Source organism: Sebastes umbrosus, chromosome 2 (assembly GCF_015220745.1).
Source record: "Sebastes umbrosus isolate fSebUmb1 chromosome 2, fSebUmb1.pri, whole genome shotgun sequence".
Classification (NCBI taxonomy): Eukaryota; Metazoa; Chordata; class Actinopteri; order Perciformes; family Sebastidae; genus Sebastes; species Sebastes umbrosus.
The window spans coordinates 13,802,202-13,818,976 of NC_051270.1; the positions used below are offsets into that span (position 1 = coordinate 13,802,202).

The following is a 16,775-nucleotide window of genomic DNA, read 5'->3' on the forward strand; positions in this document are numbered from 1 at the left end:
TCGGTACAGCACCTAACATAACATAACTAGACTTTACACACAGGTTTGAAAAAATAGACACTAAATTGACATCATGTACACACAGTGCAGTGCAGACATAGAAAGCTCAAAAACAAATTGGAGAAAGAAAGAAAACACATCTCAACAGACACACATTAATTCAAACAGCACAAAAATTAATTAATGAGAGACAGATTTCGCATTTTAAAGCGATTTGAGAGGCAGGAATGAATTGGGCACGGTCCAGTGGGAAAGAGAGGAGGAGGAGGGGGAGCAAAAGGCAGGATTGAACATTGAGCCCCGCTTGTGAGGCTTAATGATTGGTAAGCAACCCAGATTGTTACATAAATAAATTGCCAAATGATATTAACTACTTGCACCATTGGTTTGACTCTAAAGATCCCTGCATCAAGCTGAAACTCATCTTTTCTTAAATATTACAATCAGATTGATTATTTCAAGTTGTTGAAAAAGGACATAATGTGCTTCTACGTTGAACACAGCTCTCTCTCTTCATGTCTATGGAAAGGTCTACTTCTACTTCCCTGCCTTTCATGTGTTGTCCTGCATCCTGATCACCTCCCAGCTTAAGGCTGTGTTTCTTTGTGTTAGTGTGTGTGTGTGTTAGTGTGTGTGTGTGTGTGTGTGTGTGTAGGCTTCATAGGAATGTTCTTTTCAGTCACGACGCCCTAAAGAATGACAGCTCTCATCTATGGGCTGGGCCCCTTAACCAAAGCCTCCTTCACTAGTCCTTTGTCCTGCATTGCATATGTGTGTGTGTGTGCTTGTGTCTGTATGTTTTCAGTGGGTTCACGTGTTTGGTGATGGTGGGTTTGTTGCTGTGTCTTCATGTGTGCTTTAGGAGGGTATTCCTGGGTTTGCCTTTCCTAGAAAGCAGCAATCCGACACCCACTATGCACACATAATTGGGTCTCTGTGTGTATACGTTCAAGGGTGGGGGGTTATATGTAGGACACCACTTCTCAGAGGTTGTTTTCCGCTGCTCCCATGATCACTCTTTTGCATCCCTCCCTTCACCCATCCATGCTTCCTTTTCTCTTTTGCTCCTCACCTCCTTCATTGAGCCCAAATCCCCTGATAGGACCAGGAACTGGAGCCTTATACATATACCTTATAGAGAGCCTAAGTAACCCCACTTCCGGTGGACACCATGGGACCTTATTTTGGAAAAAATATGAACGGTAGTCAACGGAGAGAGATAAATATTTGTTTTGATCCCATTTGAATTGCGCCATTTGCGTTTGTTGTAAAACTGTTGAAGTATCAGACTGTGAAAATACGTAATTAGAAAGACTACACATCCAATCCAGTCATGTAAGTGACGTCTCTCTCTGAAGCTACGATGCCTGTTTCTTACTGGGATGTACTCACACCAGCAACGGGTCTCACTCGTTCTGTCTTTTCCCGGGTGATAAAAAGACCAGGAGTTGCTGGATAAAACACATCCGGTAAGATAACGTTTCATCTGTGCCTGGTTATAGCTATATTAGCTAGTTCACTGAGCGGTTTCAAACAAAACTAAATGATACTACGACAAACTGCGACTTTCTTGGTTTGCAAAATTATGTTTTGAATTGACAAACATCATATGTGTGATTCATGGCTCAATTCAAACAGGATCAAAAAAATATTGATCTCTCTCCGTTGACTACCGTTCATATTTTTTCTGGAATGAGGTCCCGTGGGGTCCACCGGAAGGGGCGTGACTTAGCCTCTCTATACCGCCCACTGCTGTATATCCAGTTCATTCAAGCCAACCATCATGCAAAGGTGATGGACTCTGTGACCTTGAGTCTTGACCTTTGTCTTATATTACTCCCTCTTGCTCCCTTTTCCCCCCTCCACGGTTGGTCTCCTGCTCCCTTTTGTTCAAGCCTTTCCGATTCCAGCCCGTAAAGAAAAGGAGATTGTCCCTGAATGTAGCCTCCATCTCTTTCACCCTGCGCTTATTCAGCCTACAGCTGGCTAGCAGACCCCCTCTCCCTCTACCTCCCTACCCTCTCCTCAGCTCCCCTCCCTCCCTCATGTTTTGTGTTGGACTGCGCCTCTCTCCACGTGCAGCAGCAGCAGAAGCAGCTCAAAGGCATGTAGGAGGAGTTCCCTGAGAGGAATGTGCGTGACTGGCTGGCTGACTGCGATATGTACACACACACACACATGCAGCAGCAGCTCGTAGCTCACACTTCTGCAGAGCCAGCTGAGAGGGAATCTGTTCTAGCCAGCCTGGCTCTGGTGGGAGGAGGACAGGGTGTGTGTTTGTATTTGTAGCTTTACGAGGACCTGACATCCTCAACATGATCAAAACGTAATTGTGACCTAATATTTGTTTGATCCAAATGAAGGCAGAAGGAGGCCTTGAGATTGTAGGGCAGGTAGCTTCTTTACGTCAGTGTTTTATTTTTGCTTGTGTGCTGCAAAGAAAGAAAGCTGTGATTCTCAGTGCTGCTGTGTATCAGCTGACCTCCTGCGGGATTCTAGGAGTTTTCTCTGGAGGAGCACAGGAGATAGAGCGCTAAGACGGGCTCTTCAACCTTCTGCTAAAAATACCCCTGCTTTGGATCTTAAGCTTCAATTACAACATAAACGGAGCAGGAGTTTGTTTATTTTGTTGTGGCAGGAGACGAACAAACGAGCCACAGCAGCTAGAGTTTAGTAGTATTTGACTGGTGGCTTAATATACAACAGCCCCCGTCTTGCCCCTTGTAAAAAAACACTATTAAATTGGTTGTTGTGAATAATAGTGCACAGCGGCGTGGCTCAGCATGAGCTGTAATTTGAATGGGACAGCCAGCTGAGTATTTCTTGTTAGTCGTCTTTCTGCTTCCACATAATTTGAGTCTTGCTGTTGATTTAGAGGGGAATAGTCTGTTCTTGAATGGTGAAATGGCTGACTCAGCTCTCTGTCCTGCCAGGTCCTGGTCACCGTGGCAGTCCCGCCCAACCCCACCCCGGCAAAATTGGTGGAGCATGGGGTGGTGCAGCATGACTCCTCTGTTCTTTAATAGCCTAATGTTCTGGTTGAGTTTTTGTTTGCAATTGTTTAGTCAATGACGTCACTGTCAGTATTGTACATGCATGTGTGTGCACTGTATTAGAGAGAGAGAGCAGATAGTGTGAGGCTTCACCCCTCTGCTCAGCTGACACAGGAGGTCTAAATATATTCCTCTGAAGTGGCCAAACTGGAAAAGTTGTGTCATCCACCCGCCGCCTTCCCCCACACCCATTCTCTAAACAAGTCTTTCAGGCCAAAGTTAAATAGCCATATCTACTTAGGTGAAAACCATTCAGGCACTCGTGTGCTTATCATGTCAACACAGATGGCTTTCTGATTGCATTTTTTATTGCCCCCCAGCATCTGTCACAGCAAAGGCAAATTAGTAGTTTACCTCCGATTGGCTCCTTGTTTTAGATGTGAAGTGATTTGAAAAGATATGCTGACCCTCTGTTTCTCTGCCTTGCCTAGATGCAACGGAGGAGTTCTTCGAGTATGATGCGGAGGAGTTCCTGGTGTTCCTGACCTTGCTCATCACAGAGGGAAGGACACCGGAATACTCTGTGAAAGGCAGGACCGAGGGGCTGCACTGTCCACCAGCCCAGTCGGCCATGCCGCCTCTTCACAAGCACGAATGCAGCGACAAACTGCCCCAGGTAGCACACACACACACACACACACACACACACACACACACACACACACACACACACACACACATCTATGTACACCTAAAGTGTGAACAGAAGGCAGTCTTTTCACAATTTCCTACAATAGAGGTTGTTGTTGTTCTTGTTGCTTCATTTGCGTCATTCAAGTCATGAGCATGTTTTTTTTTAGGCCCACTTGTGAAATGGGATGCACATTTGACCTATTGTTCATTGTTTTTGAGATATTAGTGATAGGACTGTTAATCGATTAAAGTATTTAATCGCAATTAATCGCATGATTGTCCATAGTTGATCGCGATTAATCGCAAATTAATCACACATTTTTTATCTGTTCAAAATGAGCCTTAAAGGGAGATTTGTCAATTATTAAATACTCTTATCAACATGGGAGTGGGCATATAATATATATGCTTTATGCAAATGTATGTATATATTTATTATTGGAAATCAATTAACAACACAAAGCAATGAAAGCCTCTAAAATGACCATTCAAATCAACACCTCTGTAAAACAGTTTTAACAACAACTGGACATTGTATACTTCATAAATGGTAGGATTTTTAACAGGGCGTTTGTATTAGACTGCATTAGTTTTAATAAGGTACACTGGCAACTCAGTGTATATAGACATTCAGCTCTAAGTGAGGCTCTTTGTGGGTCCCATCTGCTTTGCCCCTGAAGTTCAAGGTCCTGGTGTTGACATTCAGTAATGAGCACTAACCCTCCACCTTTGTCTGCGTGTGTGCGTGTGTCCAGTGTCGGCAGGCGAGGCGAACCCGTTCGGAGGTGATCCTGCTTTGGAGGAACAGCATCCCCATCATGATCGAGGTCATGCTCCTGCCAGACTGTTGCTATGGTGACGAGTGCCCCCCGAGTGACCCCATCAGCGACCCGGTCATCAAACAAGATGCTTTGTTGCTGGAGAGATGGACCCTGCAACCAGTTCCAAGACAGTAAGTCACATACACACACTCAAGCACACACAAAAATGAAAATATAATAAAAAAAAAAAAAATCAAATAATAATAAAAAAGAGAAAAAATACAGATAATTGGCTTGGCAGTCAGATGGTTAATTAGCCTTACAAATTGGCCCACTTTCCCACTGACGTGTAGGAACAGGGAACGCACACATCCTTGATCTGTTTTCTCATTAACCTGACATACTGGCACATTTCCACCTCTTTTTAACTGTGTTTTTAATAGAAGCGGCGATCGTTTCATTGAGGAGAAGACCCTGCTGTTGGCTGTTCGCTCCTACGTCTTCTTCTCCCAGCTCAGCGCCTGGCTCAGCGCCTCCCATGGCATCGTCCCGAGAAACATCCTGTACAGGTCAGACATAACACTCGCTGAAGACTTTGACTCTGGTGGGCTGAAGGCTTTTCACTGCGGCTGTTCGACCAGATTATTAACGCTGCAGGAAACTTGATCTAAAGTTGTGCTCTTTTCAGGTTTATATATAGATGTAAACCTTGTGTGCTGTGCTGTTTTGAAAATTGAATCAGAGGAAGTAAAACTGAATCTCTGGAAGCTCTGACAAGTCCTGAATATTTTAAGAGTTAACAATGGGGTGTCAATTGAATCTCTCTCTCACTGTCTCTGTCAAACAGGATCAGCGCTGCTGATGAGGAGTTGGTGTGGAAGTTCTCCCAGCCGCCTTCGGAACACATTTTCCCCGTCCCCAATGTATCCCAGAGTGTTGCACTGCAGGTCCGTGTCCAGTCACTCCCCCGTCAACCCACCTACCCCACCCTGGCCTGCAGCATCCACACCGGCCTGCCTCCTCTTTACAGCAAGACCCCCAGCCTCAACCCAAACCTCAACAGCCATGGTGGCCTGCCCACCCACAAAAAGAGCCAAGACCCCAGCAAAGACAACCTGCTTCACAACTCTACCATGTACAGCAAGAGCTCCAACTCCATGTCTGGCCTTCTCCTCAATGGATTACCCATTCCTAATCTCCCCATCAACAACATCCCCATCAATAGCCTTCCCCACACTGCTGTCCTCCCTCCATACAGCAAGAAGAGCCAGGAGCCTGGCGAGGACCACACATATCAGAATGGAGAGCTTCCGCAGGTCAACATCCCCCAACGTCAGGGCTCCCCGTTGTTCCACAGGCCCTCTCACTCCCCTACGCCCTCCCGCTCCCACTCCCCCTCTCCACTTCCCACAAGTAAAGCGGGGAAGTGGCTGTACTCGGCTCTCAATGGTTCATCTGACCCCACACAAGTAGAGGACTATGGGTCTGGCACCAACAGCAGCGATAAGTCAAAGCAGCCCATCCCTGAGCCACTGAGGACTTTTAAGAATTTCTCCTTGGCCGAGCCGCCCCGGTGCCCCTCCCCAAGGTCCGCAACCGAGACAAACCCCCTGATTGGATCCCTGCTGCACGAGAGACAGGAAGTTATTGCCCGCATTGCACAGAGGCTCAACTTCTGCGACCCCACAGCACCGCCACTCCCTCCCGGCCTTTTTGCTTCTGACAACCCTCCCAAAGCCATGTGGGGCAGTAACCATGACGACATAACTGCCAGTAAGACCAAAGAGCCTGAGGTACCGCCCTATGAGTGTGTGGGACGCGTGTGGCCCAGCCCCTTCAACACACCCATGACTGACACTTCTTACAGCAAACGGGAGGGCTCCTCCCCTAAACCTGCAGCATGCAGGAAGCTGAGAATGACTGAGACGAGAGACCGAGAGGAGGAGAGGAATGGACCGAGGGAGAGAGAGAAAGAGAAGGAGAAAGATGGGGAGAGAGACAGCTCCCTGATCGCCCAGGCAGTACAAGACATAACTAGACTCATCCAGGAGAGACTGTCTGTCCCCTCGCTGTCCCCAAGGCACAGCAGGAGCGGCAGCCATCTGCACCACACGCACACGACAACAGTCACACACACGGTCCGCACATACTCACACACCTCACACATCCCACAAGCCTCACACACTGCCACCAACGGCTACGCCAACGGCCACATACCCAGCCATGAACCTCACAGAGGCAGCAGTTGCACCGCTGCCACACACGCGCCCGTTTGCACAGACAAGCCCCGGGTCGACCCGGGGGCCGAATGCCATTCTCCCCGGGCCCAAAATGGTGCTCACTTTACACTTGAAGAACCCTCATTCAAAGGCCAGTCGCACGCCCAGGCTGGCCAGCGTTTACGAACTCCCCCGCAGGAAAAGCTCAGAGTCAGGACACCCAGCAGCCATGAGACCCCCCCTGCCTCCCCTGTCCTCGAGAACAGCCCAAGGAATGCTCAGATCTTTAGTTGGACTTGCAGTGATGCCAGTCCAGCCATGAACTGTAAGATAAGCCACAACCACAGCAAGCCTCAGCCTCAGCTTCAGTCCCAGATGCAGTTCTGTGCGCCAGCCCAGGCCTCTGCCCTGCAGGATGAGAACCAGGCCCCCTCGATGTCGGGATGCTCCATCGCCTCCAGTCCAGACATGACACCCCCTTCTACTGTCCTGGTAAGGGACTCTTTTAACGGGCATTGTTCGTCTATATACTTTTAAGTGTAATCCCATTTACTAATGTGCAATTATGCCATTGTTTAAAGGAAGCTTGGTTTGTTCAACATTTTGGCAAATAGGCTTATTCGCTTTTCTTCTGAGTTAGAAGAGGAGATCGATACCACTTTCATATCTGTACGGTAAATATGAAGCTACATCCAGCAGCCAGTTAGCTTAGCTTAGCACAAAGACTGGAAACAGGGCTTCCTAGTTCTGCCCAAAAGTAACGAAATCCTCCTAATCCTCCCCACCTTTAAAGGTCACAAATTAATAAGTAATACTTTGTTTGTTTAATCTTTAGAAAAACTAAAGTTGTGGTTTTACGAGGGTTATGTGCACGACTATTTTTTGTCCGGGAGCAGTGATTTGTTGAGTTTCCAGTGTTTGTGCTTAGCTCATATTTATCGTGATATCAATCTCCTAACTCTCAGCAAAAAAAAGCGAATCAGCTTATTTCCAAAAATGTTTAACTATCCATTTAAGTTATATTCTAAAATTTAAAAAAAGAAACCTAAATGAAATTATATGGCAACACTTATAATAACCATCATTTGTAAATGGTAAATTGATAGTTAATTAAACTTAGTTGATGGTTATTTTAATGTTAACAAACAATGAAATGATAATTAATAATGTTTACTAATTATTAGTAATGCTATAATAAATATTATTTTTATCATTAGTTTCTGTAATATGAAATAATTAAAAACGATATATTGTATTATAGCTGATAAAAGACGATAATTACATTCTGATTACATTAGTACACTATTAACAGTTCAGTGCTGCACACATTATAGCATTTCATATACTATATTAGGTGTTGGTTAGTGATTTACCAAATTATTTGTAAACCTTTAAGAAATAGTTTGTAAAACATCTTTAAACATCACATAGATAGATGGACCAGAAATCAATTATTAACCATTGACCAAGTATTAACTATCTATCTAAATGTTTATAGATGCCCTACAAGGTACTTATTAACCAGGTATTATAATCATCAGTTGAAACTTTATAATAGCCATCCAAATAATGTTTATATATGGTTTAAAAACCAATTATTAACCTTTAACAAATACTTATATTGTATATAAAATGTTATGTATGCAACAATAAAATGTTAAAATAACATAAATTATGTTAGTTAAATAACTATTAACTAAGTTGAATTAACTATCAATTTACCATTTATAAATGATGGTTATTATAAAGTGTTACCAACTAGGGTATAAATGAATTATCTACACACTTCATTTCAGAAATTATAGGTCGATACAGGCATCACATTTTTCAAATTGAACATGTCAAACTGGACAGAACCTCCTCATTTATACACACTGCTCAGTTTTAATGAGTGTTTTGTTGTGACCAGATGGGACTGGTATGGTAATCTAGACAGCATATGATATATGAGAACATGATTTAATAAATACAGATTATTTCAGTTTACTTGCAAACTCTCTTAACTGTCTCTCCATTTCTGCGCTCCAGCGAGCTCAAAGCCCCTCCCCGCTGCGCCCTTGCAACAGCTGGAAGAAACAGAATCGCCACTCATTAGACGCCACAGCGACCAAGGCCTTCCACCCGTGTACTGGCCTGCCTCTGCTCTCCAGCCCTGTAAGAAACACACGCACCCGTCTTCACAGTGAAACTCACAGTCATTGTCAGTTTCTGCTTTGTGCATTTGTTAAGAGGACACTTTCTCACAGTCACAAACACTTACTGACTCAGTCGTCGTCACTGTCCATGTGGTTGTGTTTGCCATAACACCACACTCACTACCCTTTATTTCACGCCATCTGAAGCATTACTCACAGTGCTTTCACCAACGTAAGAAAGAGAGCCTGTGAATGTTTGTCGTAAAGAGACTTTGAAATATCTGGCAGCTGTTTTTATTGCTGCTGCTGTTGGGCCACTGACTTGTTAGCCAAGGTTAATGTACACACTAAAACACACACACACACACACACACACACACACACACACACACATATAGGCAGGTGAGGCACGTGAGGCACGTGACTCATCTGTGCCACATCGACCACACAGTGAGTCGTTTCACCGAGTCAGATTACCACACTTCTAGATCATCACAGTTTCCTGTCTTCTGATCTGATCGCTCTCAAATGTAACCACTAAAATGTACACACAGATGCTCTCAGTCTCACAACAGCTGAATTATTTTCACACACACACACACACACACACATCATTACGAACATTGCACAAAATGTAGTCATACTTTAACATTTTGAAATCAGTTTATCTTTATGATGCCTTTTGAATCTTTTACAATAGACAAAACCTGTTGTATAATTGTGTGCCCTACATTTTCAATATACAGTGGAAAGCGCCTGTAGTGATCGCAGTTACAGTGATCAGCCGTTTATATGGATCAAAAAGCTTGGGACAGAATCATTCCTATACAAATGCTGTTTAAATAATTTGCTTATAGTAATCAAGTAGTCTGCGTACAGTGTCTATTTTGGGACTTTTCATACATGAAAACATCTGGAAAAACATATTAAAACTACGTTAGACTAACGTTAATTGAATTTTTGTTAAGTTTTTTTACGTTACTCCCTTGATACTTTGCCTCGCTCTCCGGCTGGATACCTGAGGCTGATGCTGAGTGCGCATTGATATCATGACGGGAAAAGGGAAGTAATTTTCTCTGAATGTAAAACAAATGCGCACAGGGGAACGCACCTGTGGGTTGATAATGCCTCATGACGTAATGCCCCCAAAGTGAAATTCCGCCGACCAGCTCCTCGGCAATGCAGCACTGGCAGCACATGCAGGCTGGCGCCCGTCTCCCTCCGTGCCGCTACTGAGTGAGAGAACGAGGAGCCCCGGTAAAGGGGCGCCGTTCTGCATGCACGCTCGCGCCGCAGAGCCGGCCAAAAAACGTCAATGCCTCACCCTCGGTGAGGGAAAAGGCAGAAGAATTGGCAGCGAGCCAGTAAATAGTGAGACAGCCTGTTTCATTACTTTGTATTCATGCACTAAATATACAAATGTCAATTAGATGGTAATCTGCATTAGAAATGATGCACAACAGCAAAAATTCGGTTATAATAATCATCCACTTATAGTGATCTATTTGACCCGGTCAAATGTGATTTCTGTAAGCGGTTTCCACTGTATAAGATATCTTGTTGTCCAAGCTCTAACATGGGATACCATGACAGTGTCTCTGTGTTAATCGTGTCTTGTGTGTCTGCCGCAGGTTCCTCAGAGGAAAAATCAAACAGGCTACTTTGATCTAGACACCTCTCTGGCTGGCTGTAAGGGTTTGCCTTGGGCCTCTGGGAAAAGGTACACATTTTCTCACTTGGGGTCTTTGTTACTATAGTTACCGGACTCCAACTCAGTTTGTCAGTTTGGATTCTTTCACAGGTTTAATGGAGTCTTAGTAACAGTTAAAGGACAATCAACTCCCACATCATCTGTTTATTATAGTACCATCTGGATCAAGTTACTCATACTTTGCGTCATCATTTTAAAAACTTGTTTTTCTCACTATGCAACATTTCAGCTGTTACTATGTGTAAGTGCCAGCGAGGCAAACTGGTTTTGAATTATTATTATTATTATTATTATTCAGTGCTCGAAGTGGGCCGGTACTCCCCGGTACGCAGTACCAGCATTTCTTCATTTTTATTCCTTGGCATACCGTGACACTTCTCACAAACTGCCGGTGCTCTTTTCTGCCCTCTCTATATCAGGTTCTCTGGGAGATTCATTATAATGGCGATCCATAACGGCGCATCGCCAGCGTATTTGCGCCGCGCCTCATAAGCCATATGAACATAAAAACTATGTAGGGAGCATCTGGACGAGCTCGGGGGAGGGGGGTGAGAACGAGGGGTGCTATAATTTATCAATACAATGTTCACGTCCTTTTTGTAAAACAACTAGTACACTGTTAGTCATATCTTTTTTTTTATTTGTGAACAAATATAATTAATGAAACATTATTTAAACGTTTTCTGAATCTGCTATTTTAGGTCAAACATTTCCAGAAGAATTCAATGTTCAGACGAAGGCTATAATATGTGTAGATAATAAAATAATCATTTAACTAGTAATAATAGTGCTCCAAAATGATGTAAAATTGCATCGTTTTAAGTCAATTTTCTTGTGGGAGGACCCCAAACCCAATATCTCCTAGTATCTTTTATTCACTACTGAAATTCAGAATGTGTGTCTTTATCCTGCTGATCCATCCTGAGCATCCTGACTGGGACACTACACCTAAAACCTGAATGATGCCCTACTATAGGCTACAAATAACACAGGACAGCACTTTAACTATTAACACTAAACACACCACCTTAACCCTATAATGTTTCAATAATGAGTATTATAGGCCTACTATAGAAGATGCATAGCCCAAGTGTAATAATAGCAATAAAACCACAGCTGATTATGACGGACACAGTATAACATGTTTAAAGAAATAATGAATAACTAGGAATAAGATACCGGCCGATACACGCGCCAACATGTGAATAAGGGGAGTACTGGCACTTGTTTTTTTCCACTTCAAGCACTGTTATTATTGTTGTTGTTTTTTTACCACCAGTATTAATCAAGCTATCCAAAGTCACAGGACTAGTGTATAAGAGATCTATATTAGAGAGGAGGTTTGCTACAGCTACCATATTTAAACCCCAACACGCTGACATAGCCTTGAATCAGCAACAGGTTTTTAGAAGTATTGTCTGTGTTGAGAGATCAGACAAAAAGAGCGTTGTTCTGAGTGCTAAAGTTAGGTCAGCCCCCCGTTCTGCTGACACGCTGCCACCTGCTGAAGCTCTGCTGTACTGTGGCTGCATCTAGAATCACACACATTCTTCTCAAAATGGCAGACAGAAGTGAGTTGGCTTCATATACACAGAGCTTCATGGCACTGCCTACACACAGCAAATGTGGGTGGTAGCTCAGTGCTGCTATTGATAAAAGCAGATGTTTTTAGAGAGATTGGCTTTAGGGTGTAAAGTTCATTTTAGCCACTGGCTGCGGCTGGTAAAAGCCGTTGTCATGCTTCCATTTATTATTTTCTTCTTTTTTTTATTCTAGGAAATTTGCTTGATTAAGAAATATGTGACTAAAGATTTGTGTTTCCAATGCCTGCCGGTTCCTTCAGGAAATTAAGATGTCAGAGTAACAAACATTTTGAGGTCATGGCTGATGTTACTTTTGTTTACGCACAAATGAAATTCTCACCCTGGACACAGGTCTATTCAGACACAGGAATGCTTGTCACGTAAACCTACTTAAGATGCTATTTCATACATCTCACCATGAAAACAAGTTGATCAAGAGTGTGTGTGTTTTAACCCTTCAGGGTGTGTCCAAAGGTAGAGGGGTACACCGATGAGCAGCTGTTCAGTGCCAGCGCTCCACCTGCCAGTCTCAGTCTGCTGGGAAACTTTGAGGTATAAACACACAAACACACTCAGTAATTCAATTACAGTTATCAAATCAAACAAAGTATTAAATGTCAATCAAATACTGAACTTTCCCCTAGGAGTGTGTGCTGAACTACCGCCTGGAGCCTTTAGGGTTAGTGGAGGGTTTCACAGCAGAGGTTGGAGCCAGCGGGTCCTTCTGCCCCAGTCACCTGACCTTACCTGTGGAGGTGTCATTCTACAGTGTATCCGACGACAACGCTCCCTCACCATATATGGTGAGATGATGTTTTTTTTTAGTCAATCAATAATACTGTTTTCAGCCTGTCTGACTGAGCCTTGAGCTGAAAAGCTGTATCTGCAACTGTCCTTATACTGTGTGTGTGTGTGTGAGCTCTGGTGTGTATTAGTGACACAGCGGTTGTCATGTGTTTTTTACAGGGTGTGATAAACCTGGAGTCCCTGGGGAAAAGGGGCTACCGCGTACCTCCATCAGGAACCATTCAAGTGGTGAGTGTTTTTGTCCCGCAAATGAAATGTTCTAAGAATATTTATTTATATTTATATATCTGCATCATGGTGCACACATGGCTGAGAACAAAGAGCAAATTACACCAAGTAACAAAGGGAAAGGGGACCCCTAGTGGTTATAGAGGAAAATGAATCATGTAACAAGGGCATATTTTTATTCATTTAATGTTGCTTATTAGGGCTGTCAATTGATTCAAATATTTAATTGCGATTAATTGCATGATTGTCCATAGTTAATCGCAAATTAATCGGGTTTTTTTCTGTTCACAATGTACCTTAAAGTGAGATTTGTCAAGTATTTAATACTCTTGTAATTATATGTATTTATTACTGGAAAACAATTAACAAAACAATGACAAATGTTATCCAGAAACCCTCACAGGTACTGCATTTAGCGTAAAAAATATGCTCAAATCATAACATGGCAAACTCAAACCCAACAGGCAACAACAGCTGTCAGTGTGTCAGTGTGCTGACTTGACTATGACTTGCCCCAAACTGCATGTGATTATCATAAAGTGGGCATGTCTGTAAAGAGGAGACTCGTGGGTACCCATAGAACCCATTTTCATTCACATATCTTGAGGTCAGGGGTCAAGGGACCCCTTTGAAAATGGCCATGCCAGTTTTTCCTCGCCAAAATTTAGCGTAACTTTGGAGCATTATTTAACCTCCTTCCTTACTTTATGTATCTTTCACAGCATGGAGTCGATGAACTCGGGTCACAAAAAGTTTGAAACCTGAAGTCTAAATCCTGCCATGCTATCTGGTTATACCTTTCAGACCTTATTCAATCCCAACAAGACAGTGGTGAAGATGTTTGTTGTGATGTACGACCTACGAGCCATGCCAGCTGGACACCAGACCTTCCTGCGCCAGAGGACCTTCTCTGTTCCCGTCCGCCGTGACACAAACAATCAGACCAGCAGGAAGCCCCACGGCCAGACACGCACCTTGCGCTACCTCGTTCATCTGAGGTAAGTCGGCTTGTCATTTGGAATATATCCAGTAGAGGGGATGTTTCTCTTCCCTTATTCATCCTCTCTGTCCTTCGTCTCCCGTCCTCTCCAATCCCGACCAGGTTCCAGAGTTCTAAGTCTGGGAAGATCTACCTCCATAGGGACATCCGTCTGCTGTTTTCCAGGAAGTCCATGGAGGTGGACAGCGGAGCTGCCTACGAGCTCCAGTCCTCCATAGATTCCCCTATGGACCCAGCGTTCTCTCCACGCTGCTGAGGCCGGACTCCCTCCCTCCTCCACCCGGCAGGTGACTACCGAAGCTTCAATCACACCTTGATGCCAGCTATAGACTCTCACGCAGCCCACGGCTGGATAAACAGCTCTAAAAGAGGAAGCAATTTAAGGACAGCAGTCAACAAGACTCACCTGGCATGTTTCATCCCTTCTGTCAACCAGAACTGACAAAGGGGGGGCTAAGAGCCTGGGAGACTCGTCAGAAATGATGTTCTTTGTTAAGTGCACAACCTTGGATCAAAAGGGTTGGGTCAAAGGTTACGGTTATAGTGTGTCTCAGATCGTGTTCTCCTGGTTACGAAGGCCTTACCGGATATGATAGGTCATTGTTTTTCCTGCTGTTGTTTGTATCCCCTCCAGCGTCTGGCAGGAGAGTAGACACCAGTGATCGTATACAGAAGCAGTTAGACCCCTTAAATTATTTCAGCAGAGTTTAGGCGACTTCACTCTGTTTGCTCAAATCAAAACCTTAATCGGACCTGTACTCGACACGATGAATACGTGTTCAATTGGAATTAATTTAGTTATAAACGCAATACTAGGCCCCTTTTATTGGTAAAATATTTTGTTTTAAATCCTTGAAGATAAGATTGATTGAACCGAAAGTGAACTCAGCTTTGACCCTGTGATTCATGAGCTTGGAGCAGAGGGAGCACGTACGGAAGAGGAAGCGGGTGGCGAACTGTGGTGCAACGCCATCCCCTCGTCCCCAAAAAAAAACAAAAACACACACCATGGACCACTAAAGAAGTTGAACAAGCAATCAAGCTTTCAACTGAAAGCATCACAGCAGAACATCAAAAGTGCACTGTGGATTTTTTTTTTCTCATTATAACTGGAAATGAAACAGAAAATAGTAATATTCTAATACTTTTGTACTGTTACAGAACCACTTTATTGGAAGTGTTGCAATAGAAAGAGTAATCTTAGTTTAGTGTTTACACATTCACTTTCAGTTTACTTACCATCATTTTATTTAATATTTAAATTAATATTTCAGTTACTACTTGTGACGTCTGTCATGCTAAGATGATGTAGTGCAAACTGTATATCATAGTATGTATTTTTGACATTAATATTCAAATCTGAAAAAAAATATATCTATATATCTTCTAAAGCAATCTTGAAAGCTGCTTTGTCTCTTTGTGTTGTTATTTGTGTTTCCTACCACCACATCTCCATACTGTCACACGCTGGGATGAAAAGAATAAAACACATTTGATTTCTGCTGCTCCTTTAAATTTGGTCATAAACTGCAAATTATGAAAAATACAACAGGGCTGATGCAAAGCTTTGGGTTATTGGAATTAATTATAAAAACATATCAACTCAAAGAAGATTGTGATAAGGGACCGAAATAGGTAACAGGGTTGATTTTGGAGAAGGACCAGAATGGTTCATTATCTACAGGTGATATTTCAATTAAAAAGCAAAAGTTAAAACACTGTCTAGGTTTTATTACCATAATTAACACAATAAGTGGAAAAACACTGAGGCAACCCATCTTACACCACACTGAACATATTTATCATGGCATTTGGGAGTTATGTTGGTAAACATATGGATACATAAGAATATTTTTAGAGTATAAATACAGTATTTTTACAATTTCACATGCTTTTAGTTGACACATTTTAAGATCAAAAGAAGAAAACCAATAAATACCATGTTTGTCCAAAATATTAAACCTAAATGTGGGGGAAAATTCTCTTATTAGACAACTGCACCCCTAAAAGTACTTTATTAATATTCAGTGGTATGAATAGTCTGTGTAGCACAGGTGGTGCAGCTTGATGCCAGCACTACTTCACACTCATGAGATTATAAACAGCCATCAACAGCTGACAGTAGTAGGAGAGTACTGCTGCTGTCAGTTTGGCACACAAAGCTGCGAATACAGTAGGTGGTAGTCATTTAATATGGCGGCCACTGGACCCTTAAATGCACCTGCACATTTGTTCAATGCATCATTTATTTATTTTTTTGCATGGTGACAAAGTCAGGCTGTAGGTGTGTTTATGACCCGGAAGTGTTTGTTTTAATGTATGCTATGTTATTTAGCACAATGTGAGCCAGGGCCGGCTTAAGGCATAGGCCATATAGGCGGTCGCCTAGGGGTGCAACCTTCTGAGCACCTCTCAATAAAATAAAATAAAATAAATGCCAGTGGGCGCCCTAAACCTAAAAAAAGGGTACAGTTAGGATTACGACACAAAAAGTGACTGGTCAGGATAAGGGCTAGGGAACAGGGCTGGGCCTAAAAAAAAAAGCCAAATATTAGTATTAGGAAACAAAAAGGTTTTAGTCAAAGTGGCTAAAGTTAGGCTTAGGAAATAAAAAAAAAACAGGAACTGGGGAAGAGAACAGGGAT

The 16,775-nt window shown here is 43.0% G+C and overlaps 1 protein-coding gene across 1 annotated transcript in view; it reads left to right on the forward strand.

Moving 5' to 3' along the window:
* Positions 1–15,537, forward strand: part of fam214a (family with sequence similarity 214 member A) — a 36,424-nt gene extending 20,887 nt beyond the window's left edge. The window contains exons 2-12 of the mRNA XM_037757696.1: positions 3,485–3,669; positions 4,442–4,638; positions 4,891–5,016; positions 5,295–7,158; positions 8,695–8,820; positions 10,433–10,521; positions 12,557–12,647; positions 12,740–12,898; positions 13,062–13,130; positions 13,935–14,128; positions 14,233–15,537. Coding sequence (XP_037613624.1) covers positions 3,485–3,669; positions 4,442–4,638; positions 4,891–5,016; positions 5,295–7,158; positions 8,695–8,820; positions 10,433–10,521; positions 12,557–12,647; positions 12,740–12,898; positions 13,062–13,130; positions 13,935–14,128; positions 14,233–14,386 — 3,254 coding nt within the window. The 3' untranslated portion in view covers positions 14,387–15,537. The remainder of the gene's footprint in view (positions 1–3,484; positions 3,670–4,441; positions 4,639–4,890; positions 5,017–5,294; positions 7,159–8,694; positions 8,821–10,432; positions 10,522–12,556; positions 12,648–12,739; positions 12,899–13,061; positions 13,131–13,934; positions 14,129–14,232) is intronic.
* The last annotated feature ends 1,238 nt before the right edge of the window (positions 15,538–16,775 follow it).